The 15,872-nt window shown below is 35.2% G+C and overlaps 1 protein-coding gene across 3 annotated transcripts in view; it reads left to right on the top strand.

Moving 5' to 3' along the window:
• Positions 1-15,872, top strand: part of LOC125672546 (lysine-specific histone demethylase 2-like) — a 45,999-nt gene that overhangs the window by 11,947 nt on the left and 18,180 nt on the right. For all 3 annotated transcript variants that reach the window (XM_056140946.1, XM_056140945.1, XM_056140947.1), the window contains exons 8-13: positions 2,927-3,105; positions 5,912-6,097; positions 8,205-8,282; positions 10,443-10,577; positions 11,395-11,566; positions 15,338-15,396. In XM_056140946.1, the coding sequence (XP_055996921.1) occupies positions 2,927-3,105; positions 5,912-6,097; positions 8,205-8,282; positions 10,443-10,577; positions 11,395-11,566; positions 15,338-15,396 (809 nt within the window). The remainder of the gene's footprint in view (positions 1-2,926; positions 3,106-5,911; positions 6,098-8,204; positions 8,283-10,442; positions 10,578-11,394; positions 11,567-15,337; positions 15,397-15,872) is intronic.

The following is a 15,872-nucleotide window of genomic DNA, read 5'->3' as shown; positions in this document are numbered from 1 at the left end:
ACCTTTTATGTAAACATCAATTAATAGAAATTTTGGGCATTTTGTTTGTCTGGACCATAACTTTTTTGTCTTTCGACACAGGCATTTGATATGTGGGTATACCATGATAAGACAATGTGTCACATGTCTTCTTTTTTTTACCTTGACCTTTACGTGAATGATAAGACAGAGTGTTGTGTACGATTTTTAATGACCTTTGACCTTGACCTTTTACTTTAAGGTCAAAAAATAGAATTTTGGGAGCATTTTTGTTGTCCGGACCATAACTTTTTTGTCTTTTGACATAGACATTTGATGTTTGGTATGTGGGTATACCATGATAAGACAGGGTGTCACATGTCATTTTTGATGACCTTGACCTTTTATCTAAAGGTCAAATAATAGAATTTTGGGGGCATTTTTGTTGTTTGGACCTTAAGTTTTTTGTCTTTTGACATAGGCGTTTGATATTTGGTATGTGGGTATACCAGAGCTGTTTATTTGTACGGATTGTCCGTATTTTCCACGGATTTTAAAGTAAAATAAACGTTCCACGGATTCACGTTAAAATTTGCAGATCGGTATGATTAAAAAAAGCTTGTCAATTGAATTAAACTGGTTCCCCGTTGATTGGTCCAAGGAGAGAGGCGAGGTCAATAGGGAACCAGTTTAGTCAATTAAAGTTACTATTGTTTAAAGCGCACCATTGATATTGATATATGTCAGACGTTTAAAAAAGCATGGATGGCAAATGTCAGATTGACGAGAATGCAAACGAAACATCCAAACCTCTTCAGAGGTTCAAAACAAGAAATAAATATGCCCTAATTTGAAGGACTCATACAGAGTGCTTTGGTCATGCCTCCAACAATCGAAGAAAGCAGATCACATGGTGTTTTGTAGTGTGTGCATCATGGACTTCAGCTACGGTCACGGAGGCATAAATGACTGCTACAGACACGTTCAGAGTAAACAACTTAAAGACCTATCGAAGCTGAAAGTGCCTAATAAGTCAATGACAAGATTCATGGATATTTCTAACCACTCTGAACTTAACCGCCAGCGTGCAATAATTAGTAAAGTAAATGTTTGTTTAATTCAATATGGTGTATTTCCCTTTCATTTTTTGTCAAGTTCAAATTGTTTTGAAATTAAGAGATAAATGGTATGGATGTAGAGAATATGATTAAAACGAAATTTATTGAACAAAGAGCAAGGTCAATATTAATACAACCGGCAACCTTCTACAAGGAGAGAACCTCGTGGACTATAAAAAAATTATTTTATCAAAATGCTATGTTATTTTATAAAATATGACAAATTTAAAGAATGATTGAAAACCATGGCAATTACACATTGCTACAAATGTAAAATACAAAAGCAACAGTAAACAGCAACATCCTATTTATATGACAACAAGGAGTTGTTCATATAAAAAAGGGTTTAACAACCTGAGTAGCATTTTTTGCTATATTCAACTTTTATACTGACAAAGTGCTCAAAATACTGACAATTTGGTTGTAGAATACTGACATCAGCTGGACGGGGTAAACAGGTCTGGTATACCATGATAAGACAGTGTGTCATGTTACATTTTTGCTGACCTCAACCTTTTATGTAAAGGTCAAATAATAGAATTTTTGGAGCAATTTTTTTTGTCCAGACCATAACTTTTTGTCTTTTGACATTGGCTTTTGTTTACTATCATATGTTCACAACACTGTTCCTTGTTTGAAGCTCATATACATATAGGCAGATGTTATTTACCATAAGTCTTAATTTTACACTGTAAAGATGATCCCTAGAAAGGTGTTTTCAAAAAACTATGGAAAATGGAAGGGGAGACATTAGTTTTAGTGTGCTAAAACAATTCTTCCTAGTTTTTCTGGGAGTTATGCCCCTTTTGAACTTCAAATTTTGAGCCCGTCTGTCCTGTTCTTGTCAGCGCAACTCATCTGAGACCACTCAACAGAATTTCATAAAACTTTGTAGTTAATAAGGACACACTGTGTAGATGGCATATTCCAAGGAAATTCTGATTCAATAAGTTTTCTGGGAGTTATGCCCCTTTTGAACTTAGAATTTCGAGCCCCTTCTGTCCTGTTCTTGTCAGCGCAACTCCTCTTGAGACCGCTCAACAGAATTTCATGAAAGTTTGGAGTTAATAATGACACACTTTGTAGATGTGCATATATCCAGGAAATTCTGATTCAACAAGTTTTCTGGGAGTTATGTCCCTTTTGAACTTAGAATTTCGAGCCCAGCTTGTTACCTTTGAACATATGTTATTGTGGGACTTTTGGGTTGTTGGATGACACTGTAGTGTTGGGGTAATTAGCAGCGACCATAGACTTTCTTACTCTCCAATGCAGAAGAGTTCTACTGTTTTGGCAGGGATTATCAATGGAGACTGTCTAAGTGTCTACTAGTCTAGAGGACATTACAGGTATTTAATCCAACTTTTCACGGCTGTCCTGGTTTTGCAGTAATGCATAGCATTACCATTTATTATGTGAGGCATTGTCAATCAATGTTGGAGCGTGGGGTATGTGAGCTTGCTCACTTTTGCTTTCTTTCATTTTGTGAGTGGTACTTCTCGCTGAATTATGAGATAATAAATTCCTCGTGTATATTTAGGGATGTGCTGCACTTGTGTGAATAAAATATTTGAAATGCACCTGTAAGAAACGATAAATGCATGAAACGATATGAGGGTAATTGCAATGCAGGTTGAACTTTAAGGTCAATTGATTTGTAAAAGATTATATCACAGATAAAACAGAAAAAAATACACTCAAGATAATTGGATATAATTGACATGTTCAAATTGATTGGCACCTGACGAACTTCAAAGTGGGATATTTTTTCTTTATGGCAAAATGTTTTGTGATGGAATAACATGACAATAAGAATCGGTAGCACTAAGAAAAATTGTTTGTTGTTACAGTAATGCACCAGTATCTGATGCCTTTTGTGGAGGCTGATAGTCCCGAGATAGCAAGCAGTGTGGCTCCAGATGTCATGGAGGAGCTGGAGATGGATGAGTTTCCGGAATATTCAACTATACCCTCTATGTATCTAGCAATTAGAAATATTTGTTTAACCCTTTGGAACTTAAATTTTAAGGTAGGGACTATAGAATACAACTATTATTAGTATGATTACTTGTGTATATGTCAGTTTATTGTGACAAGGTTAATATGCTCTTTCAGTAATTTGAGCTTCTCTGAGTTTTAGGCTTAAGGTAGGCCATCCTTAACATTTTGGAATGATCGAAAGCAAGTTAAATGTTTTGTAAAATAATTATGAAAGTAAATTAAACCAAATTCCGTGGACTACATGTAGTTAAAGATTAGAAGTTGGTTTTTTTTTTGCCTTGAAAATTTTCTTGAACAGTTAACCACCCTTGGGGAAAATAAGAAATGAACAGATTTTCTGAATATTTCCTTGGTGAACCATTATTTTAAAATCATATTTTGATAAAGTTTGTGCAACTTTTTACCAAAAGAATTGTATAAAAATTGCATGTTATTATAAAGATCAGAATAAGCTTTCCCCATAGTCTTTAATGTAAACGTTAGGGCGTAACATAAAATTTTGAAAAATCCAGTGGTAGAATGATACCAAGGTAAAAAAAAAAAAAAGAAGAAATCCCACACGCCATTTATTAGATACAAAATATGTTAGGGCTGTTCCAGAAATGATCAAATGGGGGGGTCGGGCGGCAAATGATATTTTTTTGTGTGGGTGGTCGTATTTTTTCATATTTTAATTGGTCCGTGGTTGGACTGTTAAAAAAATATTTATTATGGGTAGTGGGTAGTTTCTATTGTTTTATTTTGTGCCACGTGGGTGTTGAGTTTTCAGAATATTTTTATTGTCGCTCTTGTCGTGTTGGTTACAAAACGTCGGAGGGAAAATTGAAAACGTGCTTTCGAAATGCTGCTTTCGAAATCGGAAGTAACATAGAACTATTCGAGTTGTCGCTCTTTGCAGCGCATAACTTTCCATTACGTCACTCTTCAAATTAGAGGCGCGTTTAGTAGGGTCCCTTTGGACGTGATGGCGGCGAACTCTGATTCTGTAGATTATTACAGTTTACAGTGCATCGATTTTGGGAATATTTTGAAACCAATAGGTATTCCGTTTTCTAATAAAAATAGGCAAACCTTAGTTGATTTATACGAGATATTTATCAGTCGGTGTGATAGTGATATAGAGGCCTCCGGGCGCGGGCTCCATTAGAAGACGAATGATTCGTGGAAAAACATATCCATACCCATTTCATGATAATAGCATCGTTTGGACTCCCAATCTTTCCAACATTCCCGCCATAGATGCCTTTGATTGTTGATGTGACACCGTTTCTTCAGAACTAATGTGATACAATGTCGCACAGGCATTACCGCGTCATTGACTAGAATGTTTGTTCCGAAAACCTCGTGAGATTTGTACCGTTTTCATTTTTAAAAATATTTTTGTGGTGGGTCTGGTTAGTTTTTTTTTTTATTAGATGGGTCATTGTAAAATGAGTTTATTAATTTGATGGGTCATGGGGTAATTTTTTATTTTTTTTTATGGGTGCTTGGTATATACAAAAGGTGCCTCCCGACCCCCGAACCCCCCCCCCCCCCCATGTATTTATTTCTGGAATAGCCCTTAGTTATGGCTAGCCTACCTCAAGTGAGCTTTTTGTTAAATATTTGTTTCATGGTTGTTAACAATAACCGTTCTAATTTTTTATTTGACTTCTTGCCCTTGACTACTTCACCAAATGTCAATCATTTTTAATTAGGGCTATTCCAGCAAAAAACGTATGGGGGAGGGGGGAGGAACGGCAGCCGATATTTTTTTGGATGGATGGGGGTAATTTGGGAAAAATATTTGTATGGGTGGTTGTCTTCCAGGTTAAAAAAAAAACATGGGTGCCTGTGAATTATGATAAAAATAAAAACTTATCGCGTTACATTTCTTTTATTACAAAAGAAGAAGAAAAGCGGAGCCATCCTACATTAAGTACAAAAAAAGATTGAAAAATTGGCAGATAAATGGGTAGATAACTCAATGTTACCGTAAAACTTTCCCCTCCAAGGCGTTACCTAACCTATTGTACCTGTCCTAAACGACCACCTGTCTAACGCAACCAACGATCCTGAGTTTTACAACCTTTTCGTGTAACTTCACCTTAATATGAAACGATTGTACATTTTTTTATTACAACACGATTCCTACTTTCGATTTCGGTCAAGCATGACTATTCTGGGAATTATCGCCCCAAACACTTTCGTTATAAAATGCACAGGTAATAGTTCGGCGGTGATCTTGTTTTTTTTTTAATCGACACTCTGAATCAATTATTATACCCAAGCTATCAATTGATTAATGTGTAATTAATATGCAGCGTTGTGTGAAGTTAATTACCAAAACCCGAGTTGTTGTTTATTTAACAAAATCAAGGATCAGGGAATCAAGACCGTTGTTTCCGAAGGTGTGAATTTCGACAGAATTTAATACATGCGGGGTAAATCGGATATGAAATCTCCCACCTGGTATACCATTGCGTTTAACAGAGTGGAAAATTTGCCTGATTGCGATATAAATCAGGTAAATATTGTGCTTGGGACTGAAATTTTAAATGGAGTATTCGCGAGTTTCCTGTACGACTATGACAGATTGTAGGGGGAAAATTTGATCGACCATTGTTGACATCCCTGCCTCCTGTAATGTGCATGTAGATTCAATTTTTTTTCATTCCAGAGCGAGTCCACAGTAGAGGTTAAATGATTTACACTATTAGTGACAAACATGCAAATTGTTAACCCTTTATGAGTTAAATATGAATCGGGTGAGGATTGTGAACCCATGTGCTTATTTAGGTGAAAATTTCCAAAAATGTTTTGTAAAGTATGTTTTAACTATTTTGTTTAAACAGCAATGGTTAACAAAGGAGTGGTGTGCTACACAAATCATTTGTCGGGGTTTGGGTAGGTTGATGTATATTGAGAGTTTGGACAAAATCTTGTGGTACCTTACCAGACGAGGACTGATCAACGTGGGATTACTGAACATACCCAAGTCTCCACAATCTACGTATATATCCAACAAATTTATTAAACCGGTATGGCATTTTTATTTCTATTGCTACAGAATTTTATGTCTTTGATACTGTGCACTGTTGATTTGACCTCTGACAGTTATTCAAAAGTTTTTAGCTCACCTGAGTTGGAAGAGTTGAGGAACTGGTAAAGTTTTATCGTACAGTATGTCTCTCTGTTTATAAACCTGTCATATTCTCACTTCTTATCGTAATTAACTTGTCTCTCTGTTTATAAACCTGTCGTATTCTCACTTCTTATCGTAATTAACTTGTCTCTCTGTTTATAAACCTGTCATATTCTCACTTCTTATCGTAATTAACATGTCTTTATGTTTATAAACCTGTCGTATTCTCACTTCTTATCGTAATTAACTTGTCTCTCTGTTTATAAACCTGTCATATTCTCACTTCTTATCGTAATTAACTTGTCTCTCTGTTTATAAACCTGTCATATTCTCACTTCTTATCGTAATTAACTTTGGCTGATATCAACCTTGCTGCAGAGCCTTAGCTTTCTGAGGAAAGAATGGGAATAAATTACAGTGAATCTTCTCTAAATCGGCCAGCTGCAGGACTGTAAGGACGGGAATATAGTACAACATCTAAACAAAGTTTCTCTAAACTGGCCAGCTGCAGGACAGTAAGGACGGATTAGAGGGGTGGCCAGTTTACGGAAAACTTGGCATTTAGAGATGATTTATTTCGATTATCATTAGATAATTATTCTTTGTATCATGTTTTTATAAAGAAAACTTATCTTCATCCTAATCAATGCATGTAATCTTGTTAAAATCATTTAATATATGAAATCAAAAAATAAGAGAAAACACAAAGAAAAAAGGTTTCTTTATTGACATTTCCCTGACCTAAGCCCTTTTCTATATCTGCTGCTTATGTACATGTAATTTAAAAAATGTTTACTTGTTTTTGAAAAGTACAGTTGTACTGATAGAATTTAAATATTTCTTAAGAATGTTCAATCTATGGAGATCAAGAAAATTAATGTGTCTTTTAATAATTTATTTGTTTTTTGTTCACTGCCACTTACTGTATATCCTGAAGAAAGCATAGTGCAACAATATGGCTTTTGATACTCTATTCATTCATCATATCTAAGGTCACATTTAAAAGAATGTGTTTCCCCTTCTCCGGGTCTAGTTTATGTAACAGATCAGGCTGGCAGTAAAAAAAGATTTTGTCCCCCGCTGCAACGTGGAAGGGGACATAGAAATACTAATATCCATGCATCCGTCCATTCCGCTTGACTTTTTGGATGCAATTCTGAAACCGCTCAACGAATTTTGTTCAAATTTTTGTAGGATTGTTAGTCACTATATGTAGTTGATTATATTGCTTCGCCATTTGGATTTGACAAATTTTACAGGAGTTATGGGACTTTGTTGAATTTGTACATGCTACACAGTAACACTATAGGAACACTTTGTGGACACAAGTCCTCAGAGACTGCTGTAGGGGTGAAACAATACATCGCAATGTGGCCGAATCGCGATGTAGTGGCCTCGATTCGATGTTCGATTTATTCAGGGTCTGTTTCGGTTCGATACGGTTTTAAAATTATAGCACACATTGCTCTTGATAACACGGTTTCTGATTAGCCATTGGAATTGAAAATTGCCCAATCAACATACGAGTAAACTTTGCTGTATCAAAATGGACGCAGTCGAGTTGAAAAATGCACCCCCAATGTATAAATCCTGGGTATGGCGACAAAATGATTTCGGCTTTAGGACAAGTGATAAGAGTGTTACTTTATGTTAAACATTTTTACATTAGATAGAATTTATTTGCAGAGAGCAATAAATGCAACGAAACATGAAAAAATCTTAGCATTATGAAGAATTTGGTACATGCTATTGTATTGAATCGAAAATCATCGAATCGAGACTAAAGAATCGAATCGAGAAGGTACTGTATCGTTTCACCCCTAGACTGCTGTATGGATTTTTTTCAAATTTTGCAGGATTGTTAGTCACAATATGCAGTTGATGATATTTCACTGCAATTTTGATTCTACAAGATTTAGAGGAGATATGGGACTTTTATTCTTCAACTTATTTTGCAGTAGCGATCTTGTTGATTCAAGAATTTAAAATTTTGTATTTTGCAGAATTTATCTGTGATAGTGATAGGAGCTGGCACTGCTGGACTCACTGCAGCAAAACAGCTTCAGGGATTAGGGGTCAAGGTAGGTTTTAGCTAAAGGGGTTAGGGTCATGGTTAGGTTTTTTTTATGCCCCCGAGATCAAAGATCGGGGGGCCAGGGCTCGAAATTAGCGAGAAATACTCGCAAAATGCGAGGACATTTGAAAAATAGCGAGTAAAAATAGTGGACACTCGAAAATCTTAGCGAGTGGTGATACAAGCCATGATCGTATCATATCCGTTTTATACGGTGATGCGCTATTTGCTTTTTTTTTTTAACTTGCACTCAAAATCATACAAACGCTTACACGAATGACCAATTTCAATAACCGTTTCTATCCAGGTTTTTCTGTTATGATTTTTTAAGAAACTCTGCCTCAAACAAATGCTTTACAGGTCGGACATCGCATTATGATGAAAAATATAGACATGTGGCACGAGTGCTGTTCACTTATTGGGGTGATTAAATTGAATTCCAAGTAAGGGGTTTTTGTTATTCATTTATCTAAAGAGAATTTGACCAAGTCTTCCGATAGTCAATTTTATCAGAATGTCCTCAGTATCTGCATTAATTTATTCTCATATTGAGGTTGGGTTGTAGTGATGACACGAGTGCACTACTCACCGCGTAGACGATTATCAAAAAAGTTCATGGCACTCGTGATCGTGCTGCTTATAAACCATGAGTCCAGGAATCGCTTTGAAAAATCACTAGTGACACCCATGATGTGGCGTGAAATTGGTCTGCGGTAAACAGGTTGTGGATTAGGGTGCGATAGTCAAGAGACTTAAACATTGCACCATATGATTTACGTAACTTAGTGTCTTGTCCAAACGATGCCTGTTGACCCACTAGGCTCAGTAATGATGGGGAAATCATTGATTTAAAAAAAAAATGAAAAAAGCACGGATTCATTATTTTTATTTTAGCTTGTAGGTTTTCATTTTATCCTGTGGATTTTTTACCCACAGGCTAAAATTAGCCTGTGGTAGAAAAAGTTAATTTCGACCCCTGGGGGCATATTGTTTTTGTCCTGTCTGTCATTCTGTCTGAAACTTTAACCTTGCTAATAACTTTTGAATAGTAAGTGCTAGAACTTTTGAAACTTCACATGAGTATTCCTTGTGACAAGACCTCTCCGTGGGTATCAAAATATTTTACCCTGTGACCTTGCACCTTGGACCTACATTTCGAAAACTTTAACTTTGCTAATAACTTTTGAACAATAAGTGCTAGAGCTTTGATATTTCACTCGAGTATTCCTTGTGACAAGACCTTTCCCTGGGTACTAAACCTTTTGACCTTGGCATTTGACCTACTTTTAAAAAATTGACATTGGTGATAACTTCTAAATGGTAAATATTAGATCTTTCTTATTTCACATGAGCATTTCTTGAGACAAGATCTTTCTTCTGGTACCAAGATATTTGTCTTTGTGACCTTGGCCATCTTTGGAATTGGCCATTAATATTGGGGGCATTTATGTCTCACAAACACATCTTGTTTAGTTCTGTTTAAATTCTGATGAATATTGCATGACTGTTGATGGAAACAACATTTCGTTAGTAAGATAAACCAAGCTTTTAACCCCCGTTTATGGATGGGTACATGTGGTACCTGTAATCCTTTATGTTGGGACAACGCTTCAAAATTTTACCTATCACAACTCGGCAATTTACAGAAAGAGGTAGACATGTAAATACCAAAAGTTCCGGCATCACAGAGGGTAGATCTGAAAAGCAGATGACACCAATGAGCTGGACACCATTTAATGATTTTCCAGCTTGTATTATGATCTGAAAAACATTTCAATCATTGTCTCAACATAGAGGAATTATTGACAAGTCCCGATTTTTATGATGATTGGATAAACTGGGAAAAGGACACATGATACATAGGTGCAGAAATTAGGAATAAGAGTGAACAATTTCGGGGTTGTATTTGTCATTGGAAGTCATAAAATATGATAAGTTAAAGATTTGTATTATTATGAGTAAATTTCTATTTAAAATGTTACTAATTTAGTGAAAATGCTGTATAAAATGTTGTCAATGTAGTGAAAATATTGTATAAAATGTTACCAATGTAGTGAAAATGCTGTATAGAATATTACCAATGTAGTGAAAATGCTGTATAGAATATTACCTATGTAGTGAGGACCTTTCACTGTAACACATTGTATTAGCTTTTGTGTGTTTTCAGGTGACCATTTTAGAGGCCAGGTCAGAAATAGGTGGACGTGTCTGTGATGATGAGTCATTGGGTGTGTGTGTTGCGAAGGGAGCTCAAATACTGAATGGAGCAGTCAATAACCCAATAACCATTATTTGTGAGCAGGTACGCTGTATATATGTGTGTGTGTGTTTATGTGTGCATTGTTAAACCTTAGCATGAAGAAGATCTTGCAATGCTGTAATTTCAGATTTAAAATTGATTATCACTGGAACCAAAGTCAAAGCTAATCTTTTCAAGTTTGATTCTAAAAAAACTCGCATAAACTATAGGCATTTCTGATCAAAGTTAAGTCTATCAATATTGTTGTTGGGGCCACATTAGGATCCCATGGAAAGTTTGATATGAATATGCATGTTCAATGTAGATGATGCTATAGGAGCAAATCTTCTCAAGAACAACAAGCAAACAAAATCCAAGTGTTATGTATTTTAGATTCAAATTTTTTCGGGATGGAAAGTTTTACACTGGAATGTATCGGGGAAAATTTTTCTAACATGTGTCCCTCTGTATCATATTGATTTAAAGTATGTTTGGATTATGGCCTCTGAAGGCAGAGTGGAATAAAGGTTAACAGAGTGCCTGTAGGTATCTCCAATAGCAAATATTGTTACGTTGTCAAAATAATATGCAAGAATTCAAGGACCTACGGGCTACAATAATGGGCTTTTGCTTTGTGTGAGTTACTTGAACATCGGGGTTACAGCTCCATATGAGCAAGGTGACTTGGGTGAGCAAGGTGACTCGGGTGAGCATTGTGGTCTGTGTTTATGATGGGAATTTATAAATATTTCAATCATTTACCATGTATAGAACCAGTGTTGAAAACGAATTCATTATTGCAATCATTTGTAACATGTAAATTTAGGGGGGAAAGTTGACATTAAATGTTGCAATACTTATAAACCAAATGTTTTGAAAGGCTGGTATACCAGTGATGAAGCTGTCGGACAGGTGCAAGTTAATCAGTGAGAAGGGCGAGGTAGTGGACCAGCAGATTGACAGCAGAATGGACTTTCATTTTAATGCTATACTAGATATCATAGCAGAGTGGAGGAAGGGCAGGGAACTAGATCAAGATGCCAGTTTATTGAGTAGGTTTACAGAAATTTTTGAGTATTTAATTGTGCAGTTGATTAAATTTATTCAAATTCTGTAAGAGCAATAAGTTCCAATTGTCTTAACTGTCATCTATGACCATGTTTTAAAGGCCACTCTCCAGCAATGGCCAGTCTCTTGTCCATGATAGTCTCTTGTCCATGATTTATTGTCAAAATCATAACCTGGATTAAAGGCCACCTCTCTTTAAGCTTCAGTGTTGAAGACAGTTAGAACAAAGTGATTTGGTGCAAAGCATCAAATCGGTTGCTATAGATTTAAGCATTCTTATAAACTATTTTCAAGGAAACACATAGTCACTAATGATTGTTTCGAAAGCCACTCCTTCATTCTTCTAAAGATTTTGCATAATTTATTCACCACTATCTCCATCAGTCATCATACGAAATGAACTGGTTCACCAAGACACAGAGACGACACCGAATGCTAACCCCAAAGCCATCCTATATTAAACACAAATCCATATTGAAAAAATGACAAAAAATACTGTATGCTCTAGACATGTACTAGGCACAAGATTTTTGCCTTATTATGCAAATTAGCTGGGGCAACTTCCTAAAACCTGTGCAAATGCTGTGGGCCCTGGCAAAAAATAGATGCACAGTGAATAGGTAACCTGTGTCGAGCAAATTTCCATCGAAGAAATAAAAAATTCAGAAGAATCAAATCAAAATGAAATAAAAGAATTGAATGTAGAAGATCCCAACATTTGTATATAAGAGTCACTCAACATTATTAACAGACACCATCATGAGGGTCCCCCAGTACACCAAATTTCTTACTAATGCTTGAACATAACATCTGGAGTTTCTTCAGAACAACTACATCAACTCACTGTCAACTGTTCACAATGTTTACGGCAGAACATCAATAATGACTTATGAATTCAGTTTTGGGTGGCACCTTGGTTTTGTTTTGCAACGTGAGTGAATTACACACCTGACACTTTTAATTAGGAAATAGATGTGTGGTGTATAAGAGAGTCATAAAGTTTTATGAAGACTGAAAAGCTACTTTGGTATACGCTCGTGGTTTAGATTACTTTATCCAGGGAAATATTGGCCCCTAGACTGGGCAAAACTGTGACAATATTTTCTGAAATTGTATTTTCATCTTTTCTGTCTAAAGAGTTCTGTATGATTTCTGAAATAGGTTTAAATTTTATATTGTAATATTACCATACTTCATACATATTGTACAATACCTGATTGATACAAAGACTTTATCCCCTTCTTTGTTACAATAACATACTTGTAGTAATGTCCATACTTTGTATATATATTGACCTTTTGTAAGGCATAAGAGCTGACTTCACGTTTTTGCTTGTCACAACCAGAAACTATCAAAATGTGCAAACTCAAAAACCAGCCTGGTAATATGCCGCAAGTTGTTTTGTGGAAAGAAGATAGGATACAAGTGAATCGTACCCAAAATAGCATGTATTGAGAAATGTTGCATTCGTCCTTAAGTATATATACACAAGTGATACCCATTGAGAAAAGTTATTTATATCACACTATTGACTTCTAGTAAATGGAGGGGAGCCATAATTCAGTGTAGTGTTTCTACGAACATAAAAAACTGCAGTGGAACATAACTAAAACTCTGATAGTCTGAAAGTATGTTTAACAAGTTCTTAAACATTGTAAAGGAACAATTCAAGACCTTTTAATGAACTCTATATCTGATTCTGTTCTCAGTTGGTTTCAATGTAATACTTTTGAGAATCAATTATTCAAATGCAATATCATCCTATGTACATTTATTATTATATTGATGTTATAGAAACACTTTATTTAGAAATAAGTTGAAAAATTCTCAAGTCCTAAAGCTGTGGAAGTGAAAACTTCTCAAGTCCTAAAGCTGTGTAAGCGAAAAATTCTAAGTTCTTGTTTGCAGTGATTGAAAATCTTTCTAAATCCAGAATCTGTGTCAGAATTCACGGTCTCTGTGTAAGAAATCACGGCCTCTGTGTCAGAAATCATGGCCTCTGTGTCAGAAATCACGGCCTATTTTGAGGGAAAACCCAGTAGGTTACCTACATGTACTAAGTCTGTTGTACCTTAATGTGCCTATCCCCTATGGATTCCTGCTCTTCATTTCATGTAGGTAAACACAGGTGGCCTTTAATCCAGGCTATCATTCCGACAATAGTAGAACAATTATCTGTTCCACATACAGTATATATTTTTATTATACTTTCATGTAAAATACTCAAATCTGATTGGTCGAGAAGCATTTGAAAAAAATATATTGTTACCCTTTGAGAACAGAAAGCACGCACTCCAGGGTGATAGTATCTAGCAATGGGTAACAATGCTGGTATTATAAAAAATTATCACATGCGTCAAATTTATTTGCGCACGGTTCACCATAAATTGTTAGACGACGTCGTTTGAGTGTTTGTAATAAACACGAATACCTGTATCAATATACGAAATATCGCATGACAGTGATTGATCAAATGTCAACAGACTTAAGCCTTTCTGCTTTGTTGTTTATATAACATTTAGTTTAATTAATAAAACAATTATTGCATGTACATGTATTTGAGGGTAACATTGAAAATTGACAATGGTTTTCTCGGGGTGAAAATTTTCAATGTTACCCTCAACTACATGCAATATTTATATAAGATTACCCAACGATTCCTTGGTTATTGGGTTTATGCCTCTGTAATCGGAGATTCAGGGACAAATAGTTTTTGGTCTTTCTGTCTGTTTATATAAACTTAACCTTGGTCATAACTTTTGAACGCTTAGTGTTTCACATGTGTATTTCTTGTGACAGGGCCTTTCTTTTTGTACCAAAATTTTCAACCTCGTGACCTTCATCTTGTAGTATGACTTACTTTTGTAAAACTTTAACCTTGACAGTAACTTTGAATGCTTGGTGCTTTCGTATTTATTCTCTCACACTAACTAGTTGTTTAGGGGATATGGCATTGTTAATGTGCATATGTGTTTATGTGTAATTGTTTGGGCAAGCCATAATAGTTACGATGATGATTGATCACAGTTTGCATACTTCTTTGGCATTGAATGAGGAAGAACCCTTCTGATTTTCAAGGTCATTGAGGAAATGTTTCTCAGAATTTGGATTCATTCAATGATAATTACTACTGAACTTTGTCCAAGCTGATAATACAAAATAAATGAACTAGTTAACTATCGATTTGTGCTTTCCTTTTGACATGCGACTTTTGATCCTACGAAGATAATTTGGTGAGCTAACTTTGTGTGTGTTTGGCATTTTATTCAATGTTATTGTACATAATCTTTGGGGCATTGCATCTGGACTAATCTGTCCTTATTTTCCACAAAAGCATTTGGCCTCATTACACCTTTACTAATGAATTTATATATATTTCATTTCGTGAGGGAATGCTCCAATTAGCAGTGCTCTTGTTAACATTGTATTTCTTGTGACAAGAACTTGATTTTGGTACCAAAATTTTTGACACCTTGACCTACTTTTATAAAACTTTAACCTTGGCCTTAGCTTTTGAATGCTTGGTGTTATTGCCTTATTTCACATATTCATTCCTTGTGATAGAACTTTATTTTTGTACCAAAATGTTTGACCTCTTGACCTTGAAGTTTGACCTAGTTTTGAAAAACTTTAACGTTGACCATAGCTTACATTTCACATGTGCTTTCTTTGTGACAAGATCTCTCTTAATCCCAGAATTACTTTGCTACTATACAGGGACATCAGTGTTTCACAAACACATCTTGTTTTTTCAGCAAAGTTAAAAGAAATGCACCAACAATTTTTAGATGAATCTCAACTTTCATTCACGTCAGTAAGTATTGTAAAAGTTTCTTGAAATAAATGGTCTTCATGCTTTTCATACTATAATTGCATTGCCACCCTCTTATAATTAGCTGCAAAACTTCACCATGATGGGTATTCTCAAAATTAGAATAATTCAATGTTATAACTTACCTTGACAGAGTTAGGGAGGACTAGTTTGTTTACTGCAGTCCTGCATTTTGCATTTTATTGTCTGAGAGAGAAACCCAAATATATATATATATATATATATATATATATATATATATATATATATATATATATATTTATATATATATGAATCTACAGTATCTGATTCTTGTTTGAAATATTTGGCAGGTATGATTACCTTGATCTCTGCCTTCTTCATGCTTGGTGGGGTATATAACTAAGTCTTTCTAGATCTATGAAATTCATAAATAAGGTATTTATAACTGATCTTGAAGATCACGCGCACAGTACAATATACTGCAAACACAAACCAAC

This window comes from Ostrea edulis, chromosome 6 (assembly GCF_947568905.1).
Source record: "Ostrea edulis chromosome 6, xbOstEdul1.1, whole genome shotgun sequence".
NCBI lineage: Eukaryota > Metazoa > Mollusca > Bivalvia > Ostreida > Ostreidae > Ostrea > Ostrea edulis.
This window is presented reverse-complemented; position numbering and strand designations above follow the sequence as displayed.